The 10835-nt window shown below is 56.7% G+C and overlaps 1 protein-coding gene across 1 annotated transcript in view; it reads right to left on the reverse strand.

The window, feature by feature from the left end:
- Positions 1 to 10524, reverse strand: part of FGF18 (fibroblast growth factor 18) — a 34125-nt gene extending 23601 nt beyond the window's left edge. The window contains exons 1-2 of the mRNA XM_026010354.2: positions 9912 to 10524; positions 9704 to 9740 (exon numbers count right to left, since the gene is read on the reverse strand). Of these exons, the coding sequence (XP_025866139.1) occupies positions 9704 to 9740; positions 9912 to 9943 (69 nt within the window). The 5' untranslated portion in view covers positions 9944 to 10524. The remainder of the gene's footprint in view (positions 1 to 9703; positions 9741 to 9911) is intronic.
- Between the last annotated feature and the right edge of the window lie 311 nt (positions 10525 to 10835).

Consider the following 10835-nt stretch of genomic DNA (forward strand, 5'->3'; position numbering starts at 1 on the left):
AGTAGCAGGATAGCCTATAGTGGGGTCCCCCTGCAGCCTAAGGTCCCCCCAGTGCCCCCCAGCCAGCCCCTTCCCTGCCCTGAGGGCTTGGGCTCTGGTGGAAACATTCACTTCCCAATCCAGGAATTGCACAGGGGTGACAATGGCCTGACAGGTTCAAATCTCCCCCAAGGTGTGTTGAGACTGCAGGCTCTGGCACAGACAAGGTGCCCAGTAGGACACAGCCCCCTGCCTAGGGCCCGGCCTGCACTCTCATCCTTGTGGGGCACAGCTCTCTAACACACACGGTGGGGCCGGTTCCAAAATCACAGTCCACCTGGCTCCCCACTGCCCACAGCACAGTGTCCATTTGGGGGCCTTCAGTGTCCATTCAGGGTCCTTCCTGGTCCATTCGGCCAGACTCTCCTACATTCTGCACCTCTTCCCTTCACCCTAGGGGTGAACCATCCATGGGATGAAAAGAGGCTGGGGTGTTCTCAATGCCAGCTCCCAGACATCAACCCAGGCCCCCTCTTACCAGGGCATCCATCAGCCACCCCTGCTCCCTCTGGTTGAAGATTCCGGCTTCACTGACCCACTCATGCTTTGAAGACATGTCTGGGGGCTTCCTATTTCTTCCCGGGCCACACGCCCATCTTCCACAGATGTCCACATCACTTCTGCACACACGCTGCATAAACGCACACACACCACACAGCACACATTCAACAAGATGACCAGCACTAAAGTGACCTCAGGGGTTGCCGGGCTCTACCCCAAATCACCGAATTGTTTTATTTCTTTAACCCTTGGTTTTCTCACTGGAAGAGTGGGGACTGCATATCATATTTATCCCAGAGAAAGATGGTATTAGTAACAACAGCCACAAATGTTTTCTTTTTTCTTTCTTCTTGTGTTTTGAACAGCCACTACTTATTGAGCATTTCCTCCGTGCTAAGGACCACTTTAGGTAAATTGCCTTCTGTAATTCCCAGAGTGGTCCCATGAGTCAGTACAATTACTGTCCCCATTTCACAGACGAGGAAACTGAGGCTGGAGAGGTGCCATCACTTGTCCAAAGTCACACACTTGTGAGAAAAGAAATCAAGATTCAAGTCCCTGTCAGCCGAGAGCCCAACCTCTCCAGCACTTTGCCCCTACCCGCCTTCACTCTCCCCTCCCTCCACCCCTCCTCCCCCTCTATTCAGGATGGCAACTGGTTCTGGCCACAAGCCATAGTTGGGGCAGGGACTGGAGAGGGATTAAACATGAAAGGGCTGAGGGCCTTGAGCTCACTCCCCCTACTCCAGAGGAGGATGGGGTCACACTGCCCCCTCCCGCCCAGGTCCCCATCCTTGAGGCCTCCTGCAATCCATGCCCCTGTCTCCAGGCAGCCTGCCCAGAAAGGGAGGGTCTTCTGGGTCCCTGGAGGGGCAGCCCACAGACTTCCGGCCACATTCCACCACCGCCTGCCTCCTCCTCCAGCGGTGGAGGTGCTGCCAGCCCTGCGGAGCGGGCTTTCGGAGCTTCTCCAAATTCTCAATTCACCCCTCTGGGAGTGGTCCCTGGTAAGCTCAGCCCCACTCTCCACACCCCAAAACGCAGCTCCCCAAACTCTTCCTAGAGAGCAGGCCTGGACTCAGGCCTGGGAGTTGCTGCCAGCCCCAGTGCTCTGTGGGTTACTAGCCGAGAGGGTGAAACTAACGTTGGCTCCCACTTGCTGGGCACTTGCTCTGTGCCAGGGCCTGAGCTAAGCACATTGCCGGCCTGGTCTGCTTCCTCACACAACCTGGGCAGGTCAGAATGATTACCATCGCTAGGACAAAGGGAGACACGGAGAGGCCAAGGGGCATACCCACGTTGTACACAAAGCAACAGAGCCAAGGTCTGAACCCATCTCTGGCTCTGGAGCCCACGAATTTCTCCCAGCTGGCATCTGCGGACAGAAAGGGGAGGAGGAAGGCGAAGCCCATCCCGGGATATGAGTTTGGCTCAGATGCACGCTCCTGTTCACCCCTCAACCCCAGGCTTTTCCCCTCTGTCTTGTCATATCCCCACACCCAGCCCAGCCAGAACAGTGACGTTGCAAAGGGCCTGTCCCGACCCCCAGCCTGTCCATTAAGCTCCCAGGGCTATCAGTGTATTGATTGGCAGGGCTGAGGCATCGGCATGGGAGGGAGATGCTGCCACCCAAGGCACCTGACTAGGAGCCCCTCTATCCACACATCAGCCTTCTCCATACAGATCGTCAATATGGGTGCCTCTGGCAGTCAATCCTGACGCCAGCCTGGGGAAGCAGCCAGGATCCCTAAAGATTCAAGCTCCCTTCTTTTCTTTCTTTTCCCCTTCCCTTAAAGCACATGGGTGGGAGAGTGGTCCTGCCTGCCTACAAGATTATAAACAAGCCCTTTATTCCGGCATTCAATGCCCACCATGGCCTTTTACATCACCACTATTCCTGAACTTCATGCTCTAACTGGCTTGGAGTACCGAGAGCACATCAGGCGGTTCCCTGTTTTCATGCAGAGATGTTCCATGTGCCTGCAATGGCTTTTCCATACAGGTTCACAGTGTCTTCACTCAGTTTATTCCTAATCTAAGGTTCAAATGGGGCATCTTCCCTGGTCAGATCCTCTGGCCCCCAGCCTGGTTTCATGGCCCCTCACCAGAGTACCCATGGCACCCTTGAGCCCGTATCCCCCAGCACAGACCCCTCAGATTTCTCTCCTATCCCAAAGGCTAGGATAGGTCCTGACCCCCTTGCCCCACACCTGGTGTCAGAAGGGTCCTGAATCCAGATGCCTGCCCCAGCTTCTCTGGGGCCCCTCCACTCACTGACTCAACATTCATCCTGCACACCAGGTCTGTGCCATGTGCCGTAGAGCCCTCAGGATGGGTCCAGCCTCCCTTGACTTCCAGGAACCATGAGCTGGTAGACAAACAGGCCTCTAGACACACCAAAATCAAATGCCTACCTGCAGCTCACATTTACTTAACATTAATAATGATCCAAGTGCTGTGCCAAGTACTTCCCCCGGGGTGACCACAGTTCACCCCTATAGCAACCCCAAGAGGGGGTGCTACCCTAATGCCCACATTAAAGATAAGCCACAGAGAGGCCAAGCAATTTGCTCAGTCATGAAACTATGAAGTGATCAAGACAGGGTATGATCTAATGGGCTGAATCCAGAGCCTGAGCTCCTATGCATCCCTGTGAGCCCCATGGAGAGCACCCTGGGTCATGTGACAGTGACAAAGTACAAAGGGGCTCTAAGGCAGAAGTGGAATGGGAGTGAGGGAGGTAAATAAAGCTGTGCAAAGTGGCAGTCATCTCTTCACAGGGAACACTTTGAGAAAAAAGCTGAATGGATGCCTTCTTGGCATCCCCTCTAAAACCCAGTCCAAGGCCACCCATGCAGCATGTGTCCCATAAATGTTTGCTAATGAGAAGCAACATCATAACTGAGTACCTACTGCATACCTGGCCCAAGACATGACTACAATTACACCTCCCAACAGGTCTGGGAGTGGTATTATCATCCCTATCTCCCATGTGATAAGGAGGCAGAGACTCAGGGAGGTTAAGGATCTTGCCCAGGCCCACACAGCCCGGGAGTGGTGCAATGAGGATTAGGTACAGACCTAAGTCCAAAGGCTGTGCTCTCAACTTCAACAAGAGAAGCCCTGAGGCCACTAATGCAAGGAATACATCCTTCCCAGCCTTCCTCAGCACCCCACAGAAGGGTATGGACCTAGTGCACAGACGGAGCAGCCAACTGAGCCAACAACTACTGTTACTCAGTTATTTCTGGAGTGCCAACCACTGTGCTACCTACTCTGTGTGTATTATCTCAGGTAGTCCCCACAGTGACCTGTGAGAAGTAGGTCCCTCTCATCACTCCACTTTACAGGTGGGGAAAACTGAAGTGCAAAGGACAGTTTGTTAAGAAATTTGCCCAGCAGCACAGACACGATGCAAACCTAGGCATCTCTTATGCTAACGCCCATGCACTCAAGCTCCATCGAAGTCATCGAGCTCACCTCACTGATACCCAGGTATGTAAACTGAGGCCCAGAGAGGGGGATCATCCAATGAGCCAGTGACAAAGCCAGGACGGATCCCAGGGGTCCAGAGAGTGTTGATGCTCTGTGGCCCAAGGGAGGCTTGTCCTTGGCCCCATCTTTGGCACAGGAGCATTTTAAATGGCCCATGGGCATTATACCATTTAGACGTCAGAGCAATAATGTCCAAACATCTCCCAGCCCCTATCAGCAAGCCTGATTGAAGCCTGAGGGGCCAATTTACCCATTGATGTTCCAAAATAAGTCCCCATACTCAGCCCCCTCTGAGGCCCAGGGGCTCTCCCCCAGCCTAGGGCCACCCTGGCAAGGCCTCTGGCACTGCCCTATCCCTGTGTGTTCAACCACAGTCCTTGGGAGCAGGCAGCAGACCGACCCAGCAAAAAAATATGGAGCACACAGAGATGGAACAGAAAGCCCCTGTCCTCAGAAAGGAACCAATCCACATCTTCCCTCTCCTAGTCACTGGAGGTGACAGCACCCTGGGAAGGGGAGCTTACCACACTGATATGGGTAAGGGGGCAAAAGAGCCCTCCCAAAAGAGACACAGGGGCTACTGCCCCTGCCTTGCACTGGCCCCTGCTCTACATCTTTAGGAAGCAGAGATTGGTTGGTTGGTTGTTTTCTTTCCATCTTACCACGTGCAGAAGCTGACTCTGGAGAGGTTAAGTAACTTGCTCAATGTCATACAGCAAAGATATGGCAGTGTGACAACTGGAACCAGGCTGGCACACTCCAGATCCCTCATACTGCTGTTTAATAAGCCTGGAGCCTAGTGCTAGGTGACCCAGAGTTGAAGCCAGTTCTGCCTCCCTCTTGCCATGTGGCCAGAGGCAGGTTATCTCATGCCTCTGAGCCTCACTTTCTTGTCTGCAGAATTCCCTAATTCCAGGCTGGTTGTGAGGCTTAGCCTCCATGATGTGAGAAAGTGCCTGCCTGTCACACAGTAAGCACACAACGCCTGGTGGTGCCTACAAGTATTGTTGTCAGCCTCACATGCCTGCACCCTGATTACCCACACCTACACCTCTCCTGCTAGAGGATGAGGTCAGAACCAGAAGGTCCTGCTGAGGCTAGGAAGTCTCCTCCCCGGCACCCTCCATCTCCCTTTAGGGGCCCAATGTGCTCTCAGATCTACCCCAAGCCAGTGTCAACTGGCGGTGCTAAGCACAAGATATTTTAACAATCTACCTCCTTATCTCAGAGTGGGTAACCGGCTCTGGGGCTACAGGAATGCTGGCGGGGTCCCTTTCTCCTCTCTGCTACTGGGAAAGAAGCTGAGAGGAGAGTGCCGAATCCCCCAGGTCCTACCCTCCAAAACACCACCCCTGGCTCTGGGACCCTTTCAGTTCAGAACATTCTAGGGAAATCAGGGCCTGCAGACTCCGAGTCAGGAGTGTCAGCAGACACCTATCCAGGCTCCGACCATCTGCACCATGGGGACCCTAGCAGTGAGAATCCAAGGGAAGCTCTCACTGAGAACCCCTAGCATGCCTCTTGGAACTCCATTTCCCCACCAATATTCTTTCTGAATAATTTCAGTGTTCTTCCTGAAAAAGTCTGTCTGGGTCATGGAAAGAACACAAGATCTCGAATCCAGAGTCTTGAGTCTTAGCATTGTCCTTGAGCAAATTCCTTCTCCACTCTGTGCCTCAGTTTCTCCAACTGTGAAGTAAGAATATTACCCCTCTTACTTCAGGAGAAAGAATGATAGGAAGAAGGAAACAAGCTTCCAGATGCAAGAGCCTTGGGGTCTTGCTTAGTTGGACAAAAGCAGGACATGCAAGGCCCCTGTATTTCTCAGGAGGTAGGTAGGATCACAGAAACTCAGGTTTATCTGGCACTCTTCCTTCTAGAATGGGAGCATCTTGAGGCCAGGAACTGACTAGTCTTGTTCTCAGGGCCAGCATGAAGCAGGTTTCTTTCTTTCTTTCTTTCTTTCTTTCTTTCTTTCTTTCTTTCTTTCTTTCTTTTTAAGATTTTATTTGTTTATTCATGAGAGACACACAGAGAGAGAGAGAGAGAGAGAGAGAGAGAGAGAGGCACAGACACAGGCAGAGGGAGAAACAGGCTCCATGCAGGGAGCCTGACATGGGACTCGATCCCGGAACTCCAGGATCATACACTGGGCTAATAGCAGCTCTAAACCGCTGAGCCACACCAGGTTGCCCATGAAGCAGGTTTCTAGCAAGTATTGGTTGAAGGGACACCTGACTGGACAGATAGATGGATGATGTCACCCCATTTTAAGAAGTTAAAAATGCTACCAAATAGATAGTTTCCCATCCTCCTTGTGTCCCAAAGCACTCAGTCTCTGGCTTTCCTATTCTAACCAACGGGAAGAGAGATTCTAAGCCTCACTGAGGAAGCCAGATGTGGGGGGTGGCCAGGCCAATGGAGGGCGTGGAAGGAAACTTCAAAACTTGAACGCACCGTGCAGTGGGAGAGGAAGAGGAGCTTGGGAGGACAAGGGGTGGGTGGTAGAAGCCCCCCTTCCCTGGATCGCCTCAAGCCTGGCCTGTCTGGGGAAGGCCAGGACCTAGCCGAGCCTGGCGGTAGGAACAATGTCAGGCAGGTGCCGGCCAAGCTGCGTGAAAGGCCCAGCCCGGTGTCATTGTCAGCGCTCAGCCAAGTGCAGAAAAGCAATTTACTGGTCACGCCGCCTGCTCCCCTCGGAAATTTTTAAAATTCTTCCGATTTGAGCTATCCGCAGTGTCCCAAGTCGTGTGGAGAAGGGATTTTATTAAATTCCCAGCTTCCTGCTTCCTGGGGTGGCCAGCAGGGGCGGGGTGGGGGGAGAAGGCGGGGCTCACCACATGAGGGGCCCAAGGGGAAGGCAGTGTCTGGCATTGACTGTTGTGCTCTCTCAAAAATGTGGCTGGAGGTGGGGGCACATTCTGGACCTGAGGGCTGATGGATGGGGAGAAAGGAGGAGCCCAGAAAGTCCATTGCTAAGAATGGAGCAGTCCCCCAAACCAGGGAGGTAAGGATGGGAAGGGCACAGGTATATCTATTTCTCAGCAGAACAAAGCACCCTCCCAGGTGGATGAAAATTTCTAAAACTTCTTCCACACCTATCATGTATCACATCAGCCTCAAGGCCACCCATCTCACCAATGACGAAGCTAAGACTCACGGAGGCAAGATGAAGCTGGGGCTCCAGCCCAGTCCACCAGACTGCAAAGCTCTGAGCCCTTCCCGCCATGCAGGGAGGCCTCCCCAGCCCCTGCTCACCCAGGGAGCTCCTGTCACCCTCTCTAAGCGTACCCTGGCAGAGAAGTGGCTGGTCTCCCTATGCCTGCCCAAGGCCACCTCTGCAAGGAGCAGACTTCACACTCCCAGCCACCAACACTTGAGGCCTACCCTTCACCTCTACCTCTAATGGCCACTCTACCTTTGTTCCCAGGGCAAGAATGGGCACCTGAGGCTGCCATTTCTTTATCTTTTAGGAATCATAGGTGCTTTTGAAAATCGGCGGGGGAGCTGAGAGCCCTCTCCACAACATGAGCAATCAGGGCACCATTTTGACGTAACATATCAGGAACCTGCCTTCTCCATAATCCCATCCTTAGATACTCTATGGGTGCATGGACCGTGGGTTAAATACTAATATATTTAATGGTATTTACCATCTCATGGCAGTTTAGGTGGGGAAAGGCTGAAAAGAAAGGAAGAGGTAAGAGGAGGGGGAGAGAAGGCTCCATCACCTGCTTAAAGTCCTAACCCAGATGGACCACTCAGCTCTTTCCTGGGAGGCTAGTTCTAGCCTAGCTCTGGCCAGAAGATAGAAGTGGGATGCAAAGTCCAGGTTCTCTTCCTCATGCTTCCCTAGAGAACACAAGGCAATGCAGCAACCCCTGCTGGGCTCTGCTTGAAGGACGAAGAGGTAGCAGACATCAGGAGGCTAGAGCAACACAATCACAGATCTCTCTACCTCAATGCCCATCACAGCATTCCCCCATCCCCAGGTGTAACACATGGGGAAAAAGAGCTCTCACCCAGGTCAGGCAAGCAGATCCCCTGGAGTGACCCCGGGGGCCTGCCCTCTGCTTGGGGACTCAGCTGCAAATCAGACAGGCCATGCCTGGCACTGGCCTCTCTCTCTGACACCGGCCATTCCCCACCCCTGCCCCCACCACCACAGGGTCACATCTGCTTTGGCAAACAGCCAGTTTTAAGTTACTGACTTCAGTTATATTGATTCAAGGAGTCACTGGGGACCTCAGCCTGGCCAAGGCTGGGGGAAAGAAGCCATCAGTCCGTCCGTCCATCCATCCATCCATCCATCCATCCATCCATCCATCCATCCTCACAGCCCCCAGCCCCAACTAGCTTCCCCCGGCCCAATGTCTATTCTGATGGTTAACGAACCTCTCCCAGGAGTGGAAGGAGAAGTAAGCAGACCCACCACCACACCAAACACTGAAAGAGGCTGCAGAGTCTCAACAGTACTCAACACACACAACATTCCTTATGCCATAAAGCTGGGAAAGCCACCATCTTTCCTGCTCAAGGCTCTTTTGGGGGCACCACTGGAGCCCAAAAAGCTAAAACCTAAGCATCCTCTCTAACCCCGAGAGGACACCTGCCTTCAACTCAGAGGGGGAAGGGGCAGATAATCTCTTTTGGCCCCAATCCAGCTCCTCCTAAGGCCCCTCCCCTGCAGCTCTAGGTGGGTGGGGGGCTAGGGCAGCTGGCACTTCCTATTCCCCTTCCCTTTGCAACCCCCCACCCCCCCATGCTGAGGCAGCCCTGGTCTGGTTCTAATCGGGTCTGAAGTCTCTCCCTCCTTTCCCTCTTCTCTTTCTCTGCCCCCCGCCCCTTCCTTCATTTCCACGGCTTTGGAAGCCAGAGCGTTCCAACTGTCTGCGTGCCAAGACCTTCCCGAGTCTGAAAGCTGCTGAAGTAACAGATCAGATTTTAGCAAGTGCTTTCCAGGCTGAGCGCCAAGCCCTCTTCTGATTCACAGAGAGCGAGCGAGCGGGGAGCAAAGGCGGGGAACCAGCCGAGGGCTGCACCACCTTGGGCGAGGGTGTGCGGAGCGTGGCCCGGTCCGGAGCGGCTTCATGGGCAACGGCCCCTCAGCCCAAGCGCCCGTCTCTGCTACCTCTCATCTGGTCTCTCCTAGACCAGGCTCTCGCCCCTGTCTCTGTCTCTCTCCGTCTCTCCCCTGCAAACGCCTTTGAAACCACAGAGTAATTTACAACTGAAGCTTTCTCCCTGGACTCAAAATCCATTCGGCTCAAAGGAGCCTTTTTGTTTGGAAGAGCGAGCGGAGATATTAAGGGACGGTTGGCAGAAAAAACCCCCGGGTCGCAACTCCTCGCCGGTTGTGGGCAGGCAAGGCGCTTGGAGCCGGGCACGCTGCAGCGGCTGAGCCCGCTGGCTCCGGGGATCTCTTCCCAGCCCAGGCCGACAGGGGCCGCGCCAGTCGGAGCCCTGCAGCAGAGCCCCTGGCCCTAGGCTGGTCCCCCGCCGGCGCAGGGCGCGCGCGGAGCCGCCCTTTGGCGCCCTGGGAACAGGTGCACTGGGCTCGGCGCCCAGTAGGGGTGGGGCACAGGGAGGGGGCGCGGCCCAGGGGAGGGGGGTCGACCTGTACCGCGAGGCAGGGGCAGGGGGAGGTCAGAGTCGGGACCCTACGTACCTGTACCTGGAAGCACAGCAGCAGGAAGTGTAAACACCTGCGGGAGAGAGATGGAGAGGTGGTCAGTGGGACTTGAAGGAGGGGGGCGCGCGTACAGACAGACGGATACGCAGTCGGAAAGTCAGACGCACGGCCGGGCGGGCGGACAGTCACAGGCACACGGACAGACGGCCAGGCAGGGTAGGCAGCCCCGCGCGCGGGCGCTTACAGGCAAGTGCAGGCGGAGGGCGCTGAATACATCGCTGGGCGGGGGGGAGGCGGCGGCTCCTAGCCCAGCCTGCACATGTCCGCTCCGCGCGGCCGGGACCGGGCGCCTCCGCCGCCGCCGCCGCCGCCGCCGCCGCTGCTGCTGCTCCCTCCTCGCCGGCTGCTGCTGCTGCAGACTCTGCTGCTCCGGGGCGCTCCGCGGCGCGCCCTGCGGCATCAGCGCCCCGCGCGGCTCCTCCCGAGCGCTGCGCCCTCCGGGCTGGCGCGGGGGCTACGGGGCGGCCGCCGCTGTGCAGGAGGCGCCCGGCTGGTGGCCGTGCGAGGAAGCTCGCTCACTGCTGACCGCCGGCCGTCCGGGGTCCGCGGGAGGCGGCTGCTCGGGTCACTCCGGGGGCAGCATGCGCGGCGGGGCTGGGCGCTGGGGCGCGATCTCGGCCGGGGCGCGGGGCTGTGCGGGGCCAGGGGTCAGCGCTCCAGGGCCGGGGCGCGAGGCTGCCGCGGGAACGCGTCACGGCCGCACCGTCTGGGCGCCCGCCGGCTCATGTCTCCTCCTCCGCGTCTCTCCGGCCGTGCGCATCGCCGCCTCCCACCGCTGGCGGCGGCCGGGGCGTTTTCTACGCGCGGGCGGCGAGGGGGCGGGGGGCCGGGGGCGGGCCCGGGCCCGAGTCGGCACAATGAGGATGCGGGGCCCGGGGGCTCCCCCCTCGGGGCGCGGCCGGACGGGCGCTCAGCTCGGCTGGGTGCGCCGCGCCCACATCAAAGGCGGCCCAGCCTGCTTGCCTGCCTGCCGCGGCCTCTCCACTGCCTCCTCCTCCTCCTCCTCCTCCTCCTCCTCCTCCTCCTCCTCCTCCTCCTCCTGGCGGCTCGGGGTTGGAGGGAGGCGCTCAGACTCTCGGCGACGGGACCGGCCGCTCCGAAGGGGCCG

Source organism: Vulpes vulpes, chromosome 4, assembly GCF_048418805.1.
Source record: "Vulpes vulpes isolate BD-2025 chromosome 4, VulVul3, whole genome shotgun sequence".
NCBI lineage: Eukaryota > Metazoa > Chordata > Mammalia > Carnivora > Canidae > Vulpes > Vulpes vulpes.